Here is a 27525-nt window from a genome sequence, read left to right on the forward strand (position 1 = left end):
GAAAAAAATTTAATTTTAGAGAAGTTACAAATTATTGCAGAAATTCAATTATTTTCTAGAGTAATAAAATTCTTCTTTAGAATTCAATTATTTTTACTAATAATAAAATTTTTTACAGGAATTCAATTATTTACAAATTTTTTTATAAATTACTTCCCAATAATTCAATTATTTTCATAAATAATAACATTTTTACAGAGATTCAATTATTTTTATAAATAATAAAATTCTTTTAGGAATTCAATTATTTTTATAAATAATAAAACTCATTGCAGAATTTCAATTATTTTTAATGCAATTTTAATCGAATTCCTCGAAAAATTTAATTATTCTTGTAAATTTTATTAAAATTCGTCCAAAGAATTTAATGATTTAAAAAATTTGTTGATAACATTTTTTATGAGAATTTAATTTCAAGAAACATGAAATTAATAAATTATTTATTTTCATTTTATTTGTATTTAAAATAATTGAATTCTCGTAGAATTTACTAATAAAAATGGTTTTAAAAATGAATTTCAGTTAAAATTTTAGATCCTATAATTAAATATTAACAGCATTATAACATGGATTTTTAGAAATAATTAAATTTTGAAAAAGTTTCAAACTAAAATCATTGAAATTCTTAATTTTTTATATTTTTGACAAACCATTCTGTAGAATTAATTCTTTTTAAAAGTTTAATTAGGATTTTTATTAAAATTATTTCAAGTTTTTATTTTTTAATATAATATTTAATAGCAGAATTTCCGAATAATTGAAATTTTGTAAAATTGAATTGTAAACGAATGAATTTGAAAATTCTCAAAGAACTTTTTTAAAAATTATTAAAAATAACGGATTTATTGAAGAATTTTAGTTCAAAACACTAGAAAAAAATTTATTTTTAGAGAAGTTACAAATTATTGCAGAAATTCAATTATTTTCAAGAGTAATAAAATTCTTCTTAAGAATTCAATTATTTTTACTAATAATAAAACTCATCGCAGCGTTTCAATTATTTTTCATACAATTATAATTGAATTCCTTGAAAAAAGTAATTATGTTCAATGCAAGTTTTAATAAAATTCGACAAAAGAATTTAATTATTTAAAAATTTGTTACTAAGATTCTTTATGAGAATTGAATTTTGAGAAATATTCAATTATTCAATAAATTATTTACTTTTACATTTAAATAATTAAATTTTTGTAGAATTTTCTAATAAAAATTGATTTTCATTTCATAAAAATGAATTTCAGTTAAAATTTTAGATTATAATTGAATACTAAAAGCAATATAGAGTGAATTTTTAGAAATAATTGAATTTTGAAATTAATTTTTTTGAAAAAGTTTAATTGAATTTTCTTTTATATTATTTGAAGTTTTTATTTTTTAATATGCACTTTTTAATACCTCACGATTTACTGTGATGTCTATAACCATTTCCCCCCAAAAAAAAACTAAAAATAATAAAACAAACGACAATTAAAATGAAAGATTCTATAAATATATTCTCCCCACTCGAAATGCTCCACTTTATATATCATTGCGCGCTAAAGTGTCAAAAGGGCAAAGTATTAGATTTTACCATTCCATTGAAGAGAAAGATGGAAAAATCTGTCGCAAATCCTTTTGGAGCAAAAGTCACATATGGGTTTGGGTGAAGTGTGTTTATTGCTGCAGTGGGTGCCAAAGTATTGCTTTCAAAAGGTATCCCATGGGAGAAGAATGAATGGCGGGCGCTAGTAGTGTCATTCACTCATTCCTCTGGGACAAACCAGTCAATGTTTTCCAAGGGGGTATTGCGCCTATAAGCACAGTTCACTATTGGGTTTTGTTCTGAGAAATGGCATTACGTCATTGCCATCTAAATCACACTATCCTCCGAATTAAATCAACCTTTTACCACACACACACACCCACATATCGTTTTTACTTTAATTTATCGTTTCTCATAAAAATTATAGACTTACGTGCACATCATCTTCGCTATAAAATTCTCGTCCAGTCAATTTGATGAAATACCTGCAACATAAATATTACCAATTATATTAATATTACTACTACTATTACTATTATTACTTATTCTATTACTATTATTACATCTTTTACTATTATCTTTATTACTATCTTTAAATATTAATACTATGCTTCTACTACTATTATTACTACAATTACTTAGACTTCGCACTCAATAATTAATTTTAAAAAAGTAGCTTTTAAACTAAAAAACATTGCTGTTTAAAAATTAAACTTGACGACCAAAAAAACTCGTTTTAGACACTTCACAAAACTGACAAAAATTCCATTCTATATTTTATTTTCCTGACTGTTTCCTAATTTTCATCAAAAATATTTCTTTCTTTCTTATCCTGCTAATAAATTCAATTCCTGCAACGAATTTTATTATTCATAAAAGCATTTAAATATTTATAAAAATAATTTAATTCTTGCGAAGAATTTTATAAACATTTTTAAATGATTGATTTTTTCGACTAATTTTATGCAAATACCATTCTAAATAATTGAATTCATGAGAAATTTTTATTATTTATGAAAAAAATTGAATTCTTACGAAGATTTTTACAAAAAATTTTTTAAATAATTGAATTTTGTTTGGAAATTTTATGAAAATAGTAGATATTAAAAATCATTGAATTACGAAAAGTTTTAAAAAATAATTAAATTTTACAAAGAATTTTATTAAAATTTCTGACAGTAATTGAATGTATGTGTGGTATTTTATTAATTTTTTTTTAAAATAATTGAATTCCTAAAAAGCATTTTATTATTTATGAAAATAATTGAATTCTTGCGAACGATTTTATTAGAATTTTTTAAAATAATTGAACTTCCAAGAGGAAATTTATTACTTTTAAAAATTATTAAATTCTTGTGATGAATATTGTTATTTATGAAAATAATTGAATTTTGCAAAAAAATTTTATTAAAATTCCTCAAATTAATTAAATTTTTGTTAATAATTTTGTTATTTATGGAAATAATTGAATTCTTTCGAAGAATTATTTATGTAAATAATTGAATTCTTGGAAGGAATTATTTATGTAAATAATTGAATTCTTGGAAATAATTTTATTAAAATCTAAAAGAATAATTGAATTATTTTTAAAAAATTTAATTAAAATTGTATTTAAAATAATTGATTTGTTTCGAATAATTTTATTAAAATATTTGAAAATAAATTGAATTCCTCTGAAAAATTCTAATATTTTTCTAAATAATTGAATTCCTCCAAAGAATTTAAAAATTTTAATTATAATTAAGAATAATTAAATTCGTTTAAGAAATTTAATTAAAAACGTATTGAAAATAACTATTAAATTCTAATAAACAAATTATTCTATTAAAAGTGTATTAAAAAATAATTCAAATTCTCCCATAAGTTTTATTATTTATAAAAATAATTGAATTCTTGTAGAGAATTTCATAAAAATCATTTTAAATAATTGATATTTTTCGAAAAATTTTGTAAATATTGTTTTTTTTTTAATAAATCCCCGTAATTTTCTCGAAATATAATAAATATGAAAATTTTATTATAAATAAATGAATTCTTTTGGAAAACTTTTATGTAAAAATAATTGAATTTTTCGATTAATTAATTTAAAATAGTATTAAAAATAATTGAAATTCTTCGATGAATTTCATTATTCATAGAAATAATTAAATTCTTGTTTAGAATTTTATCAAAAATTTTTTTAAAGAATTGAATTTCCATGAAAAATGTTATTATTACAGAAAGTATTTGAATTATTGTGAAGAATCATATGGAAATCTGGTTAAATAATTAATTTTTTTGAAATTATTTTGAACATACTATTCTAAATTAATTGAATTCCTGTGAAAATTTTATTATTTATGAAAATAATTGAATTTTGGATGAATTTTATCAATTTTTTTTTAAATAATTGAATTCTTTTGCGAAATTAGGGTAAGTGCGGGTATAGTCGGACAGTACTAGTAGTCGGACACTTTCGTGTTTTTTGTCAAATAAATAATAATGCATTGTGATAATTACTTTAAAAAGTATACTAGACGAATGTGTGAAGTTTATATTTTATTAAAATAGTGTTATTTTCGAAAATAATTAAACAAGAAATATTTTATTTAATGTTTTAAAAATCATGGTGTCCGACTATAGATACAACCATTTTCGAGTAGCGCGATGAGTGGCACAAAGTTTTGTTGACAATTAATCATAAATATTAAAACTTATAGGGTTTAAATATTATATTAATAACTTTTAATATGCTTTAATTCGATTTTCCAGCTGATAGCAATTAAAAAATTATCTTTTTCTTTTTATAAATTCAAAATATCTGACAGATGTCCGACTATAGAAACAAGGGGAAAAAGTGTCCGACTACTAAAGCATTCGTAATTTTTTATTAAAATGTTTATATTTTATTAAATACTCAAGTATTTGTAACAAATTTATATGATTTTTAATCCTGAAGAACTCCTTTAATTAATAATGTGCTTATAAACACAGTAGATATTTGCTATTTCAAGAAATAAAACATAATTTAAGATTGTATCCTTAAGTGTCCGACTACTAGTGCATTTACCCTATATGAAAATACTAGATATTGAAGATAATTGAATTTCGAATATTTTTTTTAAAATAATTGAATCGTTTTAAAGATTGAAGGAAAAGTCATTCACAATTTTACTAATAATTAGTTATTTTAATTCAAATTTAGAGAATAGTATTAGCCAATTTAAAGTAGTGGAAATTCTCAAAAAAAAAAAAAAAAAAAAAAAAACAGAAATAGTAGCTTTTAGTGGCTGAAATCTAAAAAACGTACCCAAATAGTAGCATAACGTAAAAAAAGTAGTAAATAGTAGGTTTTAGTAGCTAATCACTATAGCCTTATAATTTGATTAGTAACTGCAAAAGGAGCGAATTGAATTTTTAATTTTAACCGAGTCACTTGTCAGATTTTCCGACCACAATCACTGGCCAGTATCTAGAAAAACTCCCCAGTGACTAGTCTCAGTACAGAGTTAAAATTTCCACCTGGGACTAGGTAGAAATGTTAGTTACAACTAAAAATAGTTGTTCCGTTAAGTCAAAAATGTTATATTACACGGAGAAAAATATAAATTAACTTTTACTACTTTTATTAGTAAAACATTTCTGGTTAAGCATTTCTGGTAACTTTTACTACTTTCAGAGTAAATTTTACTACATTCGAAGTAAATGTTACTAATTTTTTACAAAATATATGTTCTTTGAACGCCAGTAAAATTTACTTCGAACGTAGCAAACTTTACTGCGAAAGTTTAGTAAAAGTTACCAAAAATGCTTAACCAGAAATGTTTTACTATAAAAGTAGTAAAAGTTACTTTATATTTTTCTCCGTGTATGTATATAGTTATGATCATAAATAATCATAACTATAAATAGTTGTCCATTTCACCCAATCAAGCTTTTTATTTCTATACCACAATTTCGCCAATTAATAATTAAATACACATGAATTTTTCGAAAAACCAAATAATGAACAAAACCTGCGATATGTGTACATAATTCGACTGCGTGCGGTGTTGAATTTGCGATGCCCATTGATGGGACAATAGGGTGTTTATATGTGTGAATAGACGCATTATGTGAAATAATTCAGGTCGAGAGAAGTCATAACAAAATGGGCGTTAGATGATGTTCCCGGGGGATAACTATGCAACACAGTTTATCCATTGAGAACCCCATTCTCATTCTCTGCACGACGAGATTCAAACATTGTGTGTATTACACTCTCTCACTCACTCTCCATGAGTGTGTATATAAATATAACAGAATACTCGTGCAATGTTTCTCTTCTCTCTTCCCCACTTCATATACGCATTATGTGCGTTATACATTTTTGCAGGGTCGCGACTATACGACGACAACGACAACGACGACGACGACACGTAAGAGCTAATATCGTGGTCTATGCATATTTATACCGCATTAAAAAATCACCCTTAACTCACCCTTCCTTAAAATGCATGGACCGTTTCGTGCGAGGCAAAATCGACTTTTTTTTAACATTGTAAACAAATTTTTCTGTGCAAAAGAGCAAAAAAACCTTTCTTCAAAGGAATAGAAAAATAACAAATAAAAACAATTTTTTTTTATAACAAATAAAAACAATTTTTTTTATAACAAATAAAAACAATTTTTTTTATAACAAATAAAAAAATACTAAATATACTATAAATACTAAAAATACTAAAATACTATTAAAATGAAAAAAAAATTCTTTAAAAAAAACAGAAGAAAGATCACAGTTTTTCTGTAGATATCAAATTGAGACAAAAAACGAATCAAAATTGTTACGATGCAACAATTTCGCTTCGTTTTTTGTCTCAATTTGACACCTACAGAAAAACTGTGATAACAAATACAAAAAAAGAAAGAAAGAAAGAAAGAAAGAAATAATAATTAAAAGAATATTAAAAAGATAACATAAATAAAAATACTACAAAAAGATACTAAAGATACTAAAGGTAATGAAGAAAAATTATTTCTAATAGCAAAAATGAATTAAGGAGTAAAATTACTAAATGCGTAGTAAAAAATATTTATGTTGCATTAATTATTATAGACACGATGTTAAAAAAAGGATAAACTTTCGTTTAATGTTCTTCTTTATATACCTACCATTCTGGTGTATCATCATAAAAATCGTCGATTTGGCACGCGAGCCATAATCGAGAGTCCACACGTTCTCTAGCAAACAATCGCAAATAATTCACATATCGTACCCCGTGCCTGTTTTATGGTATATCGGGAAACGACAACGTTTTGTTTATCGTTTACAGAAACGAGGTGTGTAAAACACCACGGAAAATGTTTCCCGAATAGATGAGAATTGATTGCTGGCAAAAAAAAAAAAAAATTCCCCATCTTCAGGGGAAAACACACGCACCTAAACTGTCAACAAAAATATTTCTTCACTCTATATGGGGGAAAAAATTTTTTTGTTTTCAAAAATTAGATTTTATTTGTTTACATTAATTTCCAGTGTTTATTTATTTTTATCATTTATTTACTTTTACTGTTTAGTTATTTTTACCATTTATTTACTTTGACTTATTTATTTATTTTCACAATTTATTTATTTATACGATTTATTTACTTTTACCATTTATTTATTTTTACTATTTATTTACTTTTACCGTTAATTTACTTTTACAATTTATTTATTTATAGCCATTTATTTACTTTTACCATTTATTAACTTTTGACCATTTCTTTATTTTGAACATTTATTTACTTTTAAAGGCCTCGGATATTATGACTTTTTTGACTTTTTTCGACTATTTTTAAATAATGCGACTTTTATCGACTTATATTAAAAAATTTAGAAATATACAATTAAAAAGATTTTAAATAATTGAAATTTTGTAAAATTTAATTGAAAATAAATCATTTTTTCAAGTATTTTATTACAATTTTTAAAAATTAAGTTTTAAAAAAATTTTAATTGAAAATTTTGGAAATAATTGAATTCTCAAAAATTTTTAATAAATAATCCTAAAGTGTAAATTCAATAAAAATGAAAATGAATGAAAATTAGGTTCTAAAGATAGCAATAAAATAGTTTTAAAAGAATTAATTCGCTGAATTATTTTGTTCTAATTTTTTTAAAATTCAGTTATTTTCAATATTTTCGATATTCAATATTTTCAATATTTCCGAAAATTCAAATACATACACAAAATAATATTATTAAATTTTTTTAGAATTATTTTTAACATTTTTTGAGAAAATAATCATATTCAAAAATTTTAATTAAAATTCTTTAAAAAAATATTTTTTTTAAATTATACAAAAATTCTTAAATTATTTTCGAAAAATTACACTACAATATTTATAAAAAACTAATTCTTAGAATTGTATTATCATAATTTTTTAAGATTCAATTACCTTCGAACAAAAAAAATTAAAATTTTTTAAAATTTACTGTTTTAGAATTTTTGAGAAATTATTTATAATTAAAATTCTTTAAAAATTTTTGATTATTTTTTAAATTTTCTTTTAAAAACTCAATTATTTTACAAAGATTTCATCAAATTTAAATTATTTTTCAAAAGATTTTACCAAATTTCAATTTTATGGACATATTTTAATTGTATATGCAATTGTAAAACTGTTGTAGTCTTCCAAAAATTATTTAAAAATATTTTTAAATAGTTAATCCTACGAATTTCTTTATTAAATTTTTTGAAAATATTTTACCTTAATAGCTTTAAAAATAAAAATGTACGGTTTCAATTATTATAAAAAATTGGATTTTTGTTTTTTAATAATTCTGAAGAACTTTCGGAAAATTATTAAAAAATTAATATAGATAATTGATTTAGAGATGAAGTTTAGTTAAAAATTATAGAAAATAATTAAATTTTTGGAAGGGCTATGGTTTTAATTTTTAGAAATTATTAAATTTCAGAAGTTGAAATTCGTCGTTTGGGAAATTTATTTATAAAAACGTATACATTAAAAATAATTGAATTTCGAAAATGGTTTCAAAATAATTAAATTGTTTAAATGAATTTTTTTTTTTTTTGAATTTTTTTAAAATTTGATTTATTGTTTCTAAGAATTTTATTAAAATTTTCATAAACAATTGAATCCTTGCGAAGAATTTTATTAAAATTTTCATAAACAATTGAATTCTTGCGAAGAATTTTATTAAAATTTTCAAAAATAATTGAATTCTTGCGAAGAATTTTTGTAAATTTAAAAAAAATAATTGAATTTCTAAAGAATTTTATTCAAATTTTTAAAATAATTGAGTTCTTCGAAAGATCGTTATTAAATGTTTTTTAAATAATTGAATTCTTTTGGGATATTTATTTATAAACACGTAGATATATTAAAAAGAACTGAATTTCGAAAATGTTTTTAAAATAATTAAATTGTTTAAAAGAATTTTATTAAAACTGGATGAATTATTTCTAAGAATTTTATTAGAATTTTTGTGAATAATTTTTTTATTGTATAACTATTAGAGAATTTTAAGTAGTGCAAATTTTCAAACATAGAAAAAAGTAGCTTTTAGTGTCACGAATCTAAGAAAAGTATTCAAATAGTATCAAACCGTAAAAAAGTAATTATATTAATATGTAGGTTTTAGTAGATTAGTACAAAACCTATTAATTTCAAAAATAAAGATTCTTAATTTTAACCAAGATTCTTAATATAAATCGTAAACATTAAAAGATAATAATTAAAAAATCCAGTAAAAAAATGTTATTTCATCAAAAACAGTAAAAGAAAAGATTGCAAATAGCACTAAAATAATAATTTCACATTCTCTTTTCCCGAATTGATTTTGTTTTAAGGATATACGTATTAGTGAAGTTAAAGAGGCAAAGAAGAAAAAAAAAGAAAACAGTATAGAAGACTCAAGAGAATTTGGAGATCTTATAGTAGTTGGTTGGAAAAAGTAGTCTAATGAAAATAAATACAACATAAACTTGTGGGCTGTGCATCAGTCCTGATTGATGATAGCGGTCGGGATGCTGTCAGGGGGGTTGCAAGACGCATTACCTAGACCACCTATGGGCTAGCTTATGTTTCGTAACGTCGATAGCAAAATCTCAGTGCAGCTGTCTCGACCCCATCGTGATCCAGAAACTCGATTAACGACCTCATAATCCAATAAAAAAAAGGGTCTTTAAAATTTCCTCCAAAAGAAAACAAAATCACCCAATAAAATTTTTAATTAAATACCCTTACTCTCCTTTAGACATTATTTTTACGATAAATTATACTCGCTTTACAATTTCTCACTCTATTTCAACTATTTTCAAAAATAAATTTTTCTAATTACTCTCTAAATCTGAATATAGTGAAATTTTAGACTGATTCAATTTTTAGAGAATAAATGTTAAAATTAATTTTTATATCTAAATTTAGAAAGAAAGAAAAGAAGGAAAAAATTTTCAATATTTTTGTTTAATATCCTAATTTAAAAATCATTTGACAGATTTTTATTCCTTCATTTCTTTGTCGCGCACATTTTCGCTTGACGCAACACATAACCACTCAGATTTATACGACCCGAGGATATATCCAGTGTCACGGGCAGTTTTTGCTAATTTGACGACAGGCATCCTAAGCCACGATATTGCGTTCCTGAAATAATAATAAAGTATATAAACGGATCAACTTTACGAGGCCGACGTATGAGAGAATACCAAGAGTGCATTTTATTTCATATGCCTTTACTGCGAGGGAAAAAAAAAAGAACAAACTCTGTAAAACAAATCTTTTTGATCCCAATATTAAAAAAAGAGTGCAGATAAATAATGATAGTACTTTCTTCAAAGGAAAATAATTTTCCTGTGCGTTAATGTATTGCAAAGAAAAATGAGAAAAAAGTTAACCAAAACAATGGTAAACTATAAAATAATTACTTAAGAATGGTAAAAAAATGGTAAAACGGTACAAATAGTTAAAATAGTAAAGTGGTGCAAATATGGTAAAAGTAAGTAAATGGTAAAAATAAATAAATAATAAAAGTAAATACATGGTCCAAATTAAAATAGTAACAGTAAATAAATGGTCAAAATTAATAAATAGTAAAAGTAAATAAATAAAAAAGTAAATAGTAAAAATAAATAAATGGTAAAAGTAAATACATGGTCCAAAAAAATAAATAGTTACAGTAAATAAATGGTCAAAATAAATAAATCATAAAAGTAAATAAATGGTCCAAAAAAATAAATAGTAACAGTAAATAAATGGTCAAAATAAATAAATGATAAAAGTAAATAAATGGTCAAAATAAATAGTAAAAGTAAAAAAAGGGGAAAGGTAAATAAATTGTAGGAATTCAATTATTTTCATAAATAATAAAACTCATGGCAGGATTTCAATTATTTTTAATACAATTTTTAATTAATTGCTCGAAAAATGCAATTATTCTTGAAAATTATATAAAAATTCTACAAAAGAATTCAATTATAGTATTAAAAAAATTATATAAAATTATCTGCAAGCATTCAATTATTTTCATAAATAATAAAATTTTCATGGTAATTTATTTTAAGAAAAAACAATATTTACAAAATTTTTCGAAAAATATCAATTATTTAAAATAATTTTTATCAAATTCTCCAAAAGAATTAAATTATTTAAAATATTTTAATAAATTTCTTCGCAAGAATTCAATTATTTTTCAAAACTTTTCATAAAATTCGTTGCAAGAATTCAATTATTTTGGAAAATTTTAATAAAATTCTTCTCAGAAATTCAATTATGTTCGAATAATTAAAATAAATTCTTGTCAGAATGTCAATTATCTTTATCAATAATAAAATTCATCTAAAAAATTCAATTATTTTCAAAAAATTTGATAAAATTATTTGTAAAATTTCAATTATTTTCAAAAATTTGCCTCAATTTGAAGACTTTTAATATCTACTATTTTAAATAAATTTTCCAAAAGAATTCAATTAATTAAAAAAAATTTTCACAACACTCTAAACAAACATTCAATTATTTTCATAAATAATAAAATTTCCACGGGAATTTATTAAAAAAAACAATATTCAATTACTTAAAATAATTTAATAAAGTTCTTCGCAAGAATTCAATTATTTTTAAAAAATTTTATAAGATTTGTTGCAAGAATTTAATAATTTTGAAAACTTTCAGTGAAATTATTCGTAACAAATTCAGTTATTTTTAAAATTTTTGGTAAAGCTCAGTAGAAGAATTCAATTTTAAGAAATATTCAATTATCCACTTAATTAATTAAGATGGAATCAATATTATTATTATTCAATAAATTTTGTTTTTTGTTTTTAATTGAATTCTCGTAGAGTTTTCCTAGAACAATTGATTTAAAATTGAATATTAATTACCATATAGTATGAATTTTTAGAAATAATTAAATTTCTATGGATTTTTTTATTGAACTTTTTGAATATTTTGATTGTTTGTAAAACTGTAATAATATTTAAATTTTTATTTTGAAATAAAATAATTAAAGTTTTGAATAAGTTTCTTTAAAAATTTCATCAACAAAAAATGATTGAAGTTGGAAAGAATTACAGTTGTAATTTTAAGAAATCGGGTTTAATTTCAAAAATGCTTTGCATTGAAATCATTTAAAATATTTTCATTCCCTTGGAAAAATAAATAGGTATTTAAATATTTATTTAAAAAAAACATTCTTTTTTTGGATTTAATTTAATTTAGAAATAATGAAAAAATTGAGTCGTCAAATTTAATTTGTCGATAGCTATTTTTTTACTACTTTTTTCAGTCTTAAAGCTACTTTAGTACTTTTTGCTACTTGTTTAAAAATTAATTATCGTATACGAAGCCTGATTTAAGGATCTTCATTAAAATTAAGAAATTATTATTAATTAATAAATAATATTAAGTAATTTCATTTCTATTTTGACTCTTTATCATTTTCTCGTTGACGATTTTTTATTTTTAATTTCATTTTCACTCTCTGTCAAAGTGAAAGTGAAAATGAACGTAAAAATGAGAGTAAAAATAAAAGCGAAAATGAAAGTGAAAATATAAATTTATCCAGTTAATCTATTATGTAATTTCATGTCTGTTTTCACTGACTTTCATTTTCACTTTGACGAATTTTTATTTCCTCTTTCATTTTCACTCTCTATCTCAGTGAAAGCAAAAATGAAAGTGGAAATTATAATTTTTCCAGCTAAAAGTGAAAACAAAAATAAAAGTAGAAATTATAATTTTACCAGCTGAAAGTGAAAACAAAAATAAAAGTGTAAATAATAATTTTTCAAGCTGAAAACAAAAAACAAAAATAAAAGTGGAAATTATAATTTTTCCAGCTGAAAGTGAAAACAAAAATAAAAGTGGAAATAATAATTTATCAAGCTGAATGTGAAAATAAAAGTGAGAGGAAAAATAAAAATCTACCCAATGAAAGCAAAAATGAGAATGAAAGTGAAAGTCAAAATATAGTCACAAATTACTCCTACAATTAAAAAAATAAGAAAAAATTACTCAAAAACTTTTAATTATATTTCGATTTGGGAACATTTTCTCAAGAATACGCACACCAGTCTAGCCAAGTGATCCTTCAAGGAAGATGCTGAAAGTAACTGTTATATATCTTAAGGCCTTGGGTAGATCCCGACGCTTGCCTCGATAGCGAGCTCAATTTATATCAGCGCCCGTTGAACCCCCTTTACGAGGTCTTACACCACCTTCACGTTTTCATCCCGAAAAACCTTTCTTTCACTCTCTTTTTCTTTCTTTCATTCTTTCTCCTCCCTCGTCCTCTTCCTCCACCTTCTTTTCTCTCTTTTTTCTTTCCATTTTCCCTGAAAACCTGCCTTCAGAACTTTAACCTCTGAATGCGTCTTCAATCCCAAGGGTTCGAAGCGAGTCTTCCATGAAGTTAAAGCGACGCCATCCAACGATCACAAAATGAAATCACCTTAGGGTTTTTTTTTCCTCTGCGTCTTTCCATTCAATAACGATTTCCAGTTCCCAAGATTTCAATAAGACTTTAACCAATCGAAGTAACGTTTGTATTTGATTGTCGCGAATGTTTTCATTTTAAAGCATTGTTCTTGTGAGCTTTTTTTCATTTTTTATCTTTTGTGCGCAACGTTTCGAAAAATTACTGACGACACGAGATACAATAAAGAATGTTTGTTTTAATTAACATTTAAAAATGTTCTTCAAATTTTTTTTTATTTTCTCTTTGAAGAATTGTTTTTTTTAATTCACAATTTTTCTATCAAGATATCAACTTTTCTATTTTGTCTTCTTCTGGTAAATAAAAAGAAATTAGAAAAAGACACTGAGAAAAGAGAAAATCGAGGAAAAAAATTAATCAAAGTTAATAAATAGGAGCAAATAGAAAAAAATAGAGGAAAATCGGAGTCGACTTTTTTTTCAAAGGCAGAAAAAGATATTTTTTCCGAAATGAAAATCGATTAGATTTCATGATTACGATTGTTTTTGCGGATTATTAAATATTCAATATATGCCTTTCCACCCTCGTCGCGCTTGATTCGGACCATTCGGACGAAACCAGGTGTCGGAGAAACAGCTGCTTTTACCAATGGCGCATGCGTTCTTAACGATGCAGTGATTGATCAATTTTTAAAAAAGCAATGTTCCTAATTGACTCGCTTGTAGCATCTTCACGTATCGGATAACAAGCACCTTGGGTGATGTTCCCCATCACTTCCTTAGTCATCGAAAGGTGTGTTCCGTCAATTCTCTATATTTTTTTCAACTATTGTTCTATTATACAAAGAAAATTGTATAATTCTGCATTTAAACCTTTTCATTCTCAAATTCCTTTTACTTTATCTTATTTTATTAAATCTAATATATTTTCATATTTTTTTCCGAATTCATTCAATTTTGCTTTTTAGTGTTTTGACACTACCACATTTTTTTCACCAGACGTAGAAAAAATATATATTTAACTCAGAAAATAATGATTTATTTATTTGGTTCAAATAAATTTCATTTGGTCAGAATAAAAAATTTATTTATCCAAAGTAACATTATTATTTGAATCAAATAAAAAATTTATTTGTACTAAATAACATTTTCATTTGATACAAATAAAGAATTTATTTTTGCTAAATAACATTATTTTCAATTGCTCCAAATAAAATATTTATTTGTTTTAAAAAACATTTCGGATTGGTCCAGATAAAAAATTTATTTGTACTACATAACATTTTCATTTGGTCCAAATAAAAAATTTATTTGTGCTGAATAATAATTTTTATTTGATCCAAATAAAAAATTTATTTGTGCTGAGTAATAATTTTTATTTGATCCAAATAAAAAATTTATTTTCACAAAATAACATTTTAATTTGGTCCAGATAAAAAATTTATTTGTACTAAATAACATTTTCATTTCATCCAAATAAAACATTTATTTGTGCTAAATAACTCAAACTTAAATTTAAAAAAAAACAAAAACTGAAAAAAAATTCAAATTTTTATTTGTTGCCAAAAGAAGATACATGAAAAGCAAACAATTTTGAGGTTATGTTTATAATTTTAGAAGCAAAAATACAGAAAGATAAAAAATTACTATTAAAAATTATTGCTGTACAAGTCTTCGTAACACTCAAAATATGCAAAAAAAACCGATTTCAAATTTACGTAAATAAAAAGGAAGTTTTAATCAAAATAAATCTAATACAAACATAACCTAAGATTCGTTTGCTTCTTAGGTACATTTTTGGGATTATTGTTCGTTACTTTTTTTAACCAAAAATTTAGTTAAAAATGACTCAAAATTAATAAAAAAAAAAAAATCACCTTTTTTTGGGTTTATTATTCGTTACTTTTTTTAACTAAAATTTTAGTTTAAAATGACTTAAAATTAATAAAAAAAAATTACTATAGGTCTTATTAAAGTTAGTAAGTACTAAAATTTTTTAAAGTTTTCCTAAAGTCGAAATTTTCTCTAATTGACATTAGTAAAAATATTTATTAATTATTATTTGTTAATTAATTAATTAACATTAATATTAATTAATTTTTTTAATTTAATTTTATATTAGTAGAAATATTCACTTAGTTTTAACTAAATACTAATTTATTTAAATGAATAATTTATTTTTTTCGTTTTTTTTTCTTCTTCTTATTGTCTTGTTATAAATATTTTTACTAAAGTTTTAATGAAAAATGACTGAGAATTGGGAAAAATTTTTTTTAAAGTGCTTACCAAAATTAGTAAGCACTAAATTTCTTAAAAGTTCTGAATAAAGTCATTAAAATTAGTAAAAAATTGTACTTATTTTTAATAGATACTTATTTAGTTAAATTCTTGTTTTATTTCGTTTTGTTTTGTTACAATTTTTTTTACTAAAGTTTTAATACAAAATTTACTAAAAACCAGGAAAAATTCTCAATAAAGTACTCAGTAAAAATATTCACTAGGTTTTAGTGAAAAATTACCATTTTGTTTAGTAATTAGGGGAGAGTCTCCAGTTGTGAGACACCTCCAGTTGTGAGACAGTCAATTTTTTTTAACATGCAATATTAAAAAGACGATTGGTTTATATAAAAACATTTCTTTTTATATGAGCCAACTTTTTCGTGTACGCCGAAGCGGATATATAAACTGTTTTTGTTAAATACCAACACTGTGTGTGATAATCGACTAAAAAGCGTTTTTTCAATAAATGTAAAGTACTTTTTTCCAAGTTAATTAATTGGAAAAGGTAAATGTAATGCATTTTCTTTTAGTGTTTTCCTTATATTTTGTGATGCAATATTGCATTGTTTCAATCTACGGTTGAAAATAATTTAATTTTCCTTTTTCAAAATAGCGCCAATTTCTGGGTGTGAGACACAGCATATCACCAGTTGTGAGACGGTGTCAACACCCATCTGGGCAGCATAAAAAATACGACTTTGCAGGCATACTATTTAAATGTTGTTTTGATTTTTTTTCTAGTATTTTTGGGCATGTCAAGTGGAAAAAAGTCAATTGATTCAGAAGAAATCAATTTTAATACTCTTGTTGAAGCTATTAAATTGTGTTTATTTGGTAGTCATATTTTGGCGAATAAATATTATTATTCAGTATATAATAATATATATTATTAATATATTTAATTATTTCTACTAGACATAACGTTTTATGCCAAACTTATTAAATTTTAGCACTTTTTAATGAGTGTCTCACAACTGGATACATTTTTTTTTTTTGAAAAAAGCGATGTGCTCGGAAAATGTATCGTAAAATTTTCTGAGTTCATCGAAACACTACACTTTCTTTTAATAAAAGTTGCGTATTTCTGTTACCTTTCGAACGGTGTATTTTATTTACAATTTTGTTTACCCGTTTACAATTTACGGGTCAAAAATGAAACCCGTCTCACAACTGGAGACTCTCCCCTACAATTTTTTATTTACTAATAAAGTTTTAGTGAACAATTTGCTAAAAATTATTAATAATTCTTACTAATGGTTCAATTTTTACAAATGATTTAGGGAATGTATTCTTTAAATAAGAATACATTCCCTGTATCAAAATTTGTAAAAATTAAACCGACTTTTAATTAATTCAAAATATAAAATTTCTCCAAATTTTCAATTTAATGAAAGCCTTACCAAATTTTAATCGATCAAAATTTTTAATTTTATTCAAATATAATTTCAATTTCCAAGCGATTTAACTTTTAATGAAATCCCAATTTTTCTTGGTCGAAGCAAATCAAATTTTTATCGATATAAAAATGACTCCAATATGTAAATCAAATATTTCTAAAATTACTCCTGAAAATTTGTAGATTAAAATTTTCCATTTATTAGAAATTCTCTCTAGTCATTTTCAATACGGAAATATCACTGTCAGTCTAGTTTGATAGGAAAAAAATTGAGAGTAGATTTATTATAATTCATTCCAAAACTTTTTTATAACTTGATTTTTATTTTAATGCGACCCTAAAAATACGTCACTGCGCAATATCTGGGCAAAGGTTGTTCTTTAGGGAATTATTCACGGGCTTTTAGACGCAACTCTAGTGTGAAATCAGTGCAACCACACCCACCCAAAGTGAGACAAAAACGGAGAGAGAGAGAAAGAGTCTTGATAAGCAACACACTATGAAAGGAGCGAGATCCTTACAGTTCTTATGTTAAAGGGGGTTAAAAAATAAAGAGAGAAAAAAGGGAATTCTAAAAGGACACGCCTTTTGCTTTTAGTGAAAAAAGAAGGGAAAGTATTTTTAATCATACACCAAGTTTTTGCAACTTTACACAATTTTTTTTTCAGAAATTTTTTTTCATTCTTAAACAATGAATCAAAACAAATCAAAATAATAAACCATTAAACAAATAAACTAATAAACTAATTATAAATTAATAACTTACTAATTACTATTTTTGAAATTTTTGCTGTTTTCTATCCCCATCTTTTCAGTTTTAGTTTTCAAAATACTATTTACTAATTATAAGTTATTAACATACTAATTATTATTTATAAATTAAAACTACTCTCTTAATTTGAAACAGTAATGTAATTAATAATTAATTAGATAACTAGCAAAATTTAATAATTAGTTTATTTAATTAATTAGTAATGATATTAATTAGTTAGTTAGTAAATTTGACTAATAAATAGTAATTTCTACTAATTTATAAGTAAAATTTAATAATCTGAAAGCAAAAATGAGTCACTATTTTAAAATTAGTTAACATTAGTTAAAAATAATTAAATAATAATAATAATTTAAAATAAGTTAACATTTTTAACTTATTTAAAAATAGTGACTCACTGTTTACTTTATGATTAGTAAAATCTACTTATAAATTAGTAGAAATTACTATTTATTAATAAAATTTAGTAATTAACTAATTAATATTAATACTAACGAATTAAAATTGCTATTTAATAAATTTTACAATTTTACTAATTAATTACTAATTACTAATTACTAATTACTAATTACTAATTACTAATTACTAATTACTAATTACTAATTACTAATTACTAATTACTAATTACTAATTACTAATTATTTAATTAATACTAATTAATTAAATTTACTAATTCAATTTGAAATAGTAAGTCAATAATTCAAATTAGTAAACATTTTTTTCTAATTGAAATTTAGAGAGTAACTAATTACTAATTAAAAATTGATGACTTACTTTTAATTTACTTCTAATAATGATTCATTAATTTTAAAAGAATTCTTTTTAGTAACCCAATTAACTATTTATTATAAACTATAAATAAATTAACTTCAGTGAATGCACTAATCTAATTAATTAACATTAATTTATTAACTGGTATTTATCAATTTATTAATCAGAATTTATTAATTAGAGTTAATTTAATTATCTATTAATTAAACAGATTTAATTTCTTAATTGAACAGAATAATAAATTAAATAATGAGAATTAATTGAATAATTTATTGAATAAAATTATTTGAAAAGTATATTAATAAATTAATTGTAGGAAATTAATAAATAATTAGTTAAGGATATAATTTGAATTAGCAATTACTTTTCAAGGTATGCAATAAATTATGCAGAATTTACTAATTTATTATTTATTAAAAAAAATCTTTAATCTATTATTTAATAATGTTATTATTATTATTATTATTATTATTATTATTATTATTATTTTTTATTATTATTTAATTAATAATCATTTTCCGTTATTATTTAATTAGTAATAAAAATATAAATCCAGAAAAGTTACCTACATAACACGTCAAAACTGAATAAAATATTTATGCATCTAAGCTTTCTAATAATAAAAGTAAAAGTTTCGAACACCGGAAATAAATAATTCATGCAATATGTAAGCTCATTATGAACAAGTTTGTTTGATAAATTACTTGTCGCACATTTAAAATGCATAAGGTTTATTTTTGACATAAAATTCTATTTTTTAACACAGTGACACTTTTCTTTAAATTTTCTCATTTTTGCATTGCAAATTTATAACTACTTATTTTCTTTGATAAAATAAATTTCAACAATCTGCTATATAGATTTTTTTTTTTTAAGAATTCGTGTCTCACATTAATTATTATTCAATTAAGTCTCATTTAAAAATAATTTCGCTTCACTTGAAAATTTTATATGAGCTTTTTATAATCTTGATAAAATTAATTCTCCAAGTTTGCTTAGAGAAACCAATTAATTGGTTTCCGGTATTTAATGAGGAGTTCTATATACTGATAGTGTGTGATATTTAATTATTAAAAAAAGGCAATGAGTCCACGCTTAAAAATAAATTTCATTGAATCGAAAAAAATAATTGTAATTTTTTTCGAATAGGGGAGTTTTTTTGAATGTATTTCGTCTTTAGTTTTATAATAGTTTATAGTTCTTCTATGGAAATTATAATCCATGATAATAGTAATTACTAATTATTAAGATAATTATTAACTATTTTTCTTTTTTTTAATTATTTTTAAGTATGTTTTCATACACGCATTTTACTATTAAACGTTCGCTAATAAAATCGAAAGAAAAAATATAATTATATTGTCGTATATTTGAACGTTCAAAAGTTTTTAGAACATTTAATTAAATGAAAGTGGAAAATAAATAAAGTAGACATTTACAAATAATTTTAAATTTAGAAAAATTAAATTCCTATTCGATAAAAATTTGATTTGCTTCAACTAATAAAAATAAGGAGTCACTAAAAGTTGAATCACTTGGAAATTGAATTAAAACTTAAATAAAAATAAAAATTTTATCGATTAAAATTTGAATCGAATTTGACTCTATAAATCAAAATTTGTAAAAATTAAATCTTTAGTGAGAATTAATTATAATTTTTATTTTTTTAGTAATTCTCCACTAAAACCTTAATTATAGTAAACAAAAAATTATAATTACTAAACAAAATTAACTAATTAACTAAAAATTAGTGAATATTTTTACTATGTACTTTATCAAGAATTTTTCCTAGCTTTTAGTAAATTTTCATTAGAACTTAAGTAAAAAAAAAATTGAAAGAAAACAAAACCAATTAAAATAATAATTTAACTTATATCTACTAAAAATTAGTTAATATTTTTACTAATTATTTAATAAAACTAAGTAAATTTTTCTACTAATGTAAATGGATTTAGTAAAAAGTTTAAAGCACTTTAGTAAGAATCTTCACTAATTTCTAGTACTTTTTCATTAATACTACAATAAAAAAAATTTCACTAATTTCTAGTAATTTTTCATTAATATTTGAATTAAAAAATTTTGACTAAACAAAAAAAAAATCAAATAAAATAAAAATAATGTTATAAAAATTAATAAATACTACTTGAATTTTAAAGAATTTTCGATTTTTGGTGCTAGTGGTCAGGGTAGTTTTTTGACCAAACTTTTCAAAGATTTAAATCAAAATTCTTGTTAAGAATTCAATTATTTTTATAAATAATTAAATTTTTCAGGAAAATTTAATTATTTTTGAAAATGTTAACAAAATTCTTCATAAAAATTCAATTATTTTCATAAGTAAGAAAATTCTTGTGTGGAATTCAATTATTTCAAAGATTTTAATCAATTTTTTGGAAAGAATTCAATTAATTTCACAAATAATAAAATTCTTCTGAGAAATTCAATTATTTTCAAAAATAATAAATTTTTTTGCGAAATTTGAATGATTTTAAAGATTGTAATCAATTTTTTGAGCAAGAATTCAATTAATTTTGTTTAATAATAACATTTTTCTTAAGAATTTAATTTTTTTTTAATTAAAATCGATGAAAAAATTCAATTATTTCTATAAATAATAAAACTCATTGTAGAATTTCAATTATTTTTTCATACAATTTTAAATAAATTCCGCGAAAAGTGCAATTATTTTTAAAAAATTTTATTAATATATATTTATAAAATAAAAAATCTGATTTAAATCAGATTTTTTATTTTATAAAAAAAACAAAATTGATTTTTTCGAAAAAATTTTTAAATAAAATAATAGAATGTTCAAATAATTTCAGAAATTCAATTATTTAAAGAAAAAATAAAATTCTTCTTATAAAATTCAACTATGTTCAAAATTTGAAAAAAATTCTCGTAAAAATCCCAATTATCTTTATAAATAACAAAATTCTTCTCCAAAGTTCAATTATTTTCATAAATGTCAAAAAAATTCTTGTCCTAATTTCAATAATTTTCAAAAAATTTCTAATTTTAATGACTTTCAATATCTACTATTTTAATAAAATTTCCCAAAAAGAATTCAATTATTTAAAAAAAAGTTTAATAAAATTCTATGCAAAAATTTAATTATTTTCATAAATAATAAAAATTTCACAGGAATTCAATTATTTTTATAAAAAATAAAATTTTGTTAAGGAATTCAATTAATTTCATAAAAAATAATTTAATATTCTAGAAAATAATAATTGAATTAAAATAATGAAAATAATTTTGATGAAGTTAGAGTAACAATATTCTTATGATGTAAAATAATGATTTTATCTCTCGGTCATCTTTAATTATTAGAAAACATGAAGAAATCGATCACTCCGAGTCTTCGACTCGGAGCAATCGATATCTTCATGTTTTATAACAATTCTTTTATAAGTTGTTTAATTTAAAAAAAAGGTTTGAATTTGAAATTTTTGAATGTCTTAATTCCTGTGAAAAATGCTATTCCAAAAATACGATTAAAAATAGGAATTGTGCAAATATTTTTCTTCTTTTTCTAAAACAAAATAATAATTTTGTTAAAAAAATTGTGATTCATAAACAAAAATAATGCAAAATAAATAAATTTTCTATTTCTTAATCACAGTTTTTAACAATTTTCCAATTTTCCTTAGAAGTAAAAAACAAAAATCTGCATAATTTCAATTTGACAAAACATAATATTTAACAAAATTTTAGTCTTTTAATGATAAAAGGGAAAAAAATTCTGATGATTTCTATTTATCATTACAATTTTGAATTAATTATAAAATAAAAAAACCGCTGCCAAGTTGTATATTTTTTTTATAATATTATAATTTTGGTGCTCATTTCATGAACACTTTACTTCCTCATATAAGAATAAAAGTAATAGAAATATATGAATAACTTTTTATAAATATGGTAAAAGTGATTGAATTTTGGGTCAATCAATGTATTTTTAAATACCCTATAAGATAGTTACAATAATTTAATAGTTAAACAAAAATTTTCAAACAAAAAAGTTGAGAAAATGTCATTTTTCACAATTTTTGGTTTTTAAAATACCAGTAATTTCGAAATTTATTATCGAATTAGGTTCAAAAATATAGGTCAATAGAAGCGTTTTTTAATGCTCTACAAGTTAGTACTTAGTAATGATTATTTTAAAGTTATGTACTTCTACGTTTTTCAACAAAATTTTCAAAAAAGTCTTATTTTACAAAATTTTTGATTCTTAAAAGTTTAATATCTCCGGTTAATATGGACGAAACATGTTCAATTAGGGCTCAAAAGATGCGTCTAAAAAACTCTACAAAATTATGGAAAAACATTTATAGGTGTCCTAACATTTTTTTAAAGTTATGGGCAAAAAACGTTTTTTTGCAAAATTAAAAATCCAAAAAAAAAAATAGTTAAACTTTATTAATTTATCACAAAGTACTCTTATCTTATGTCCGCAGGTGAAATCTACAATTTAAAAAAAAATTCAACCCAAAAGCTCTTCATGATTTCGAGATATTTATGAAAATTTGATGTTTACACACTTACACACACATACGGAATGACATTTTTGAAAACTCCTGAGGTCAAATAACATAAAGATATGTCAAAAAATCGAACTCGAAAAATTTTGGTATTACAATACTTCCTCTATGAGGAAGTAATAATTATAACATAATAATATAATATACTATCTAAAGTTAATATCTTAATATATCTAAGTTAATATCATAAGTTAATATCTAAAGTTAACAAAAAACAAAAGACAACTTCAGAGTGTGAGGGACAGAAAAAGTGAATGAATGAATGAAAGAACATTCAAATTATTATAGTTAATTCAAAATCTCGGTTTAGGAAACAGTACAATTAGTGTTTTTTTTTATTAACGTCAATTAGTGATTCATTTTGTGGCTAAATTAGTGACTCGATTCAAATTTAGGGAGATGAAAAAGGAAAGAAATCATCAAAATAGAAAAAAAATGAGACAATATTAATTAGAGGGGAAAAAAAATGAACAAGTGATCCTAAAAAGAAATAAGATTGATAAAGAATAATGAAAAATGACAGTCAAAGAAAATGCATCTTGACAAGAAATGCAACGATTGTTTCACGAGTAGAAAGCAGTGCCTGGGAAATGGAGTAGAATGTGTAAATCCCATATATCCAATTAGATTCGTATAATCCTAGTATGTTAGCACCAGCAGGGTAGTGTTTGTTGGCAGCCCTCTCTCTCTCTCTTGTTCACATTCAACGTTATGTAGTGTGTGTATATATATATACGCTTGCGCATTAATGCTAGAGTACTAATTTATGGGCACGTATGAAACGGGCTATGCATGCTATGGCCAGGAGCAAAGCAGGAAAGGGACTATATAGTCTATGGTCGGAGGGGTATATCGGAGAACGCAGAGGCGGGCTTTGCATGCGATATCAATAAATCAAGTCCCCGAGACCCCCCGAGCTTAAGGGGGCCACTACGTGGCCAGAATCAACAGCTCATAACGTTGGCTAATAGCTACCGGTACACGGGGGTCGAAGATATTGTGTCCTAACACCAAGAAAACACCTTATTTCATTCCCCCTCCCCCTCCTACTCCGACTCTTTTTATTTTTTTCCCTATCCGAAAAAAGTTGGCGAAAAAAAGGAAGAATAATGTGTATCATATTCCAAAACTAATTCTCTCGAATAAGAAACGAAAATATCTGATAAAGGTCAAAATAACAAAAAGCAATTAAGTAATCATTGAAAAATTAAAAAAAAAATTAATTAAAATAACAGATTAAATTAATACTAAAAAATAAATACCCTTGATTGACTCGCAGACCATTTACAATAGAACTTTCAACTGAATTTTTAACCCAAGCTTCGTACTCCATAAATAATTTTAAAAAAGTATAGCAAAACGGATTATGAAAAGCCTTAAGACTGTAATTCTTCCAAAATTCAATCATTTTTTTTTTAATTTTAAAAAAATTATTAAAAACATTAATCATTTTATTTTTAAAATGAAAAATTTAACTTATTGCAGTTTTACAACAATAAACATTTTCAAAGATTTCAATAAAAAAATTCTTTGACATTCAATTATTTCTCAAAATTCACACTATAAGGCTTCTAATATTAAATTATTATTAATTAATACAGCTCAAAAAACAAAAATCACAAATTCAATTATTATGTAAAATTTTACTTGAAATTCAATTTTATAAAATTTTTCTCAAAAAATTCAAGGAGAATTCAATTATTTAAATACAAACGTAAATAATTTATTGAATGATTAAATGTTTTTTAAAATTGAATTCTTAAAAAGAGCTTTATCAAAATTGTTGAAAATAACGGAATTGTTATGAATAATTTAATTCATAAAATTTTAGAAAATAATTAAATTTTTTCAAGAAATTTAATTTAAAATACATTGAAAATAACTATTAAATTCTAATTAATAAATCATATTAAAATTTTTTAAATAATTGAATTCCTTAAAAGAATTTACAGTGTAATTAAATAAACAATGGAATCTTATAAAAATAATTAAAATCATGCGATGAGTATTATTATTTATGAAAATATAGTTGAATTCTTATGAAAAACATTCTTAAATCTTTTTTTAAATAATTCAATTCTTGCAAACAAAATTTTATAAAAATCATTTTAAATAATTGATACTTTTTGAAAAAGTTTGTAAATATTGTTTTTTTTTTAATAAATTACCGTGAAAATTTTATTGTTTATGAAAATAATTGAACGCTTGCAAAGAATTTTATACAATTTTTTTTTTAAAATAATTGAATTATTTCGCAGAATTTTAATATAATTTTTAAGAATAATTGCATTTTTCGAGCAATTAATTAAAAATTGTATTAAAAATAATTGAAATTCTGCCATGAATTTTAGTATTTATGAAAATAATTGAATTGCAGCTAATAATTTTCTTAAAATTTTCAAAAAGAATTGAATTCCTGAAAGGCATTTTATTATTTACGAAAATAATTGAATTCTTGCGAAGAATTTTATTAACATTTTTGAAAATCTTAATTAAATTCTTTATTCAAGATTATTATTAAATTTCTTTATTAATTTTCAGTGAAAATTTTGAAAATAATTGAATTCCTGAGAAGAATTTTATTATTCATAGAAATAATTAAATTCTTGCTATATGAATTTTACTTCTTATAAAAACAATCGAAATGTTTAGAAAGATTTATTAAAATTTTAAATAATTGAATTTTTTCGAAAAACATTAAAAATTTTTTAAAAATTGAATTCTTTTACGAAATTTTATTAAAATTGTATTAAAAATAATTGGAATTTTTTGCAAAAAATTTTATTATTTACACAAACAATTGCATTCTTGCAACGAATTTTCTTACATTTTTTTTTTTTAATAATTGAATATTCTTTTGAGAAATTATATTAAATAGTAGATTTTGAAAATATTTGAATTTCAGCGAAGAATTTTATTTTTTGTGAAATGTAATTAAACTCTTGCAAAAATTGTATGAAAATAATTACATTTTTCGATCAATTCATTAAAAATTGTATTAAAAATGATTGAAATCCTGCCATGAGTTTTAATACCTATTTATGAAAATAATTGAATGTTTGATTAGAGTGTAATGAAAATTTTTTTTAATTAATTGAATTCTTTTGGAAAATTTCATTTTAAAAAATAATTAAATTCTTTTGAAGAATTTTAATAAAATTTTTAAGAATAATTGCATTTTTCGAGGATCTCATTCAAAATTCTATTAAAAATGATTGTAATCCTGGGATAAGTTTTATTATTAATAAAAATAATTTAATTCTTGCCAAGAATTTAAGAAAAAATCATTTTAAATAATTGATTTATATGGAAAAATTTTGTAAAAATTACTTTTTAAAATAATTAAACTCCTGTGAAAATTTTATTATTAATAAAAATAATTTCATTAAAATTGTTGAAAATAATTGAATTCCTTAAAGAAATTAAATTAAAAATGTCTCAAAAATAACTATTATATTCGAATAAACAAATTATAAGAACACTTTTTTAAATAATTGAATTCTTTCAAAAAATTGTATATTAAATTTGTAATAATTACATTTTTCCTAGAATTCACTTAAAATTGTATTATAAAAATAATTGAAATCCTGCAATGAGTTTTATTATTCACGAATTTTATTAAAAAAATTTTAAATAATTGAATTCCTGAGAAGAATTTTATTAAAATATTTTGAAATAATTGAATTCCTGAGAAGAATTTTATTAAAAATTTCAAAAATAAATTGAATTCATGTGAAGAACTTTATTAAATTTCTTTTGTAAATTATTGAACTCTTTCGAAGAATTTTAATAAAATTTTTAAGATTAATTACATTCTTTGAGGAATTCATCTAAAATAATACTAAAAATAATTGAAATTATTATAATTTATTATAAACTTTATTAAATTTTTTTAAAAGAATTATTAATTTTCAATTTGGAATATTTTCGAATTATTAATAAAGTTATTCCTTCTATTCGGGAAATAATTGTTTTATGCCAATTGTTTCATACAAAAACCTTTGTTCAAAAGGGAAAATTTCTTGTTTCGAAACAAAATTTCGTCTAGGATAAAATAATTAATTTATAATTCAATAAAAAAAAAGTAATTTTCTCTTTTTTAATTGCAGGTTTGGTTCCAAAATCGAAGGGCGAAATGGAAGAAGCGCAAGAAGACTGGCGGCATGTTACGATCGCCGGGTGGACTTGTACCGTCGCATAGTTTTCCGCCTTTCGCGGCCATGAGTTCGGAATTGTGCGGTGCAGCGGGCATGTTTCACGCGCCCACCGATCGATGGGGAATGGCTCCAGGTCGGATATCCAAATTCGTGATATTAAATGAATTCATTAGAAGAACTTTTTC

At 22.4% G+C, this 27525-nt stretch overlaps 2 protein-coding genes across 4 annotated transcripts in view; one reads left to right on the forward strand and one right to left on the reverse strand.

Moving 5' to 3' along the window:
• Positions 1–27525, reverse strand: part of LOC122503049 (retinal homeobox protein Rx1-like) — a 279214-nt gene that overhangs the window by 231674 nt on the left and 20015 nt on the right. Inside the window, exon 2 of the mRNA XM_043613476.1 lies at positions 1956–2007. The gene's annotated coding sequence lies outside the window, so the exon portion shown is untranslated. The remainder of the gene's footprint in view (positions 1–1955; positions 2008–27525) is intronic.
• Positions 1–27525, forward strand: part of LOC122503026 (homeobox protein orthopedia-like) — a 69375-nt gene that overhangs the window by 25881 nt on the left and 15969 nt on the right. For all 3 annotated transcript variants that reach the window (XM_043613424.1, XM_043613439.1, XM_043613431.1), the window contains exon 4: positions 27293–27473. In XM_043613424.1, the coding sequence (XP_043469359.1) occupies positions 27293–27473 (181 nt within the window). The remainder of the gene's footprint in view (positions 1–27292; positions 27474–27525) is intronic.

Source organism: Leptopilina heterotoma, unplaced genomic scaffold, assembly GCF_015476425.1.
Source record: "Leptopilina heterotoma isolate Lh14 unplaced genomic scaffold, ASM1547642v1 Lhet_108, whole genome shotgun sequence".
NCBI lineage: Eukaryota > Metazoa > Arthropoda > Insecta > Hymenoptera > Figitidae > Leptopilina > Leptopilina heterotoma.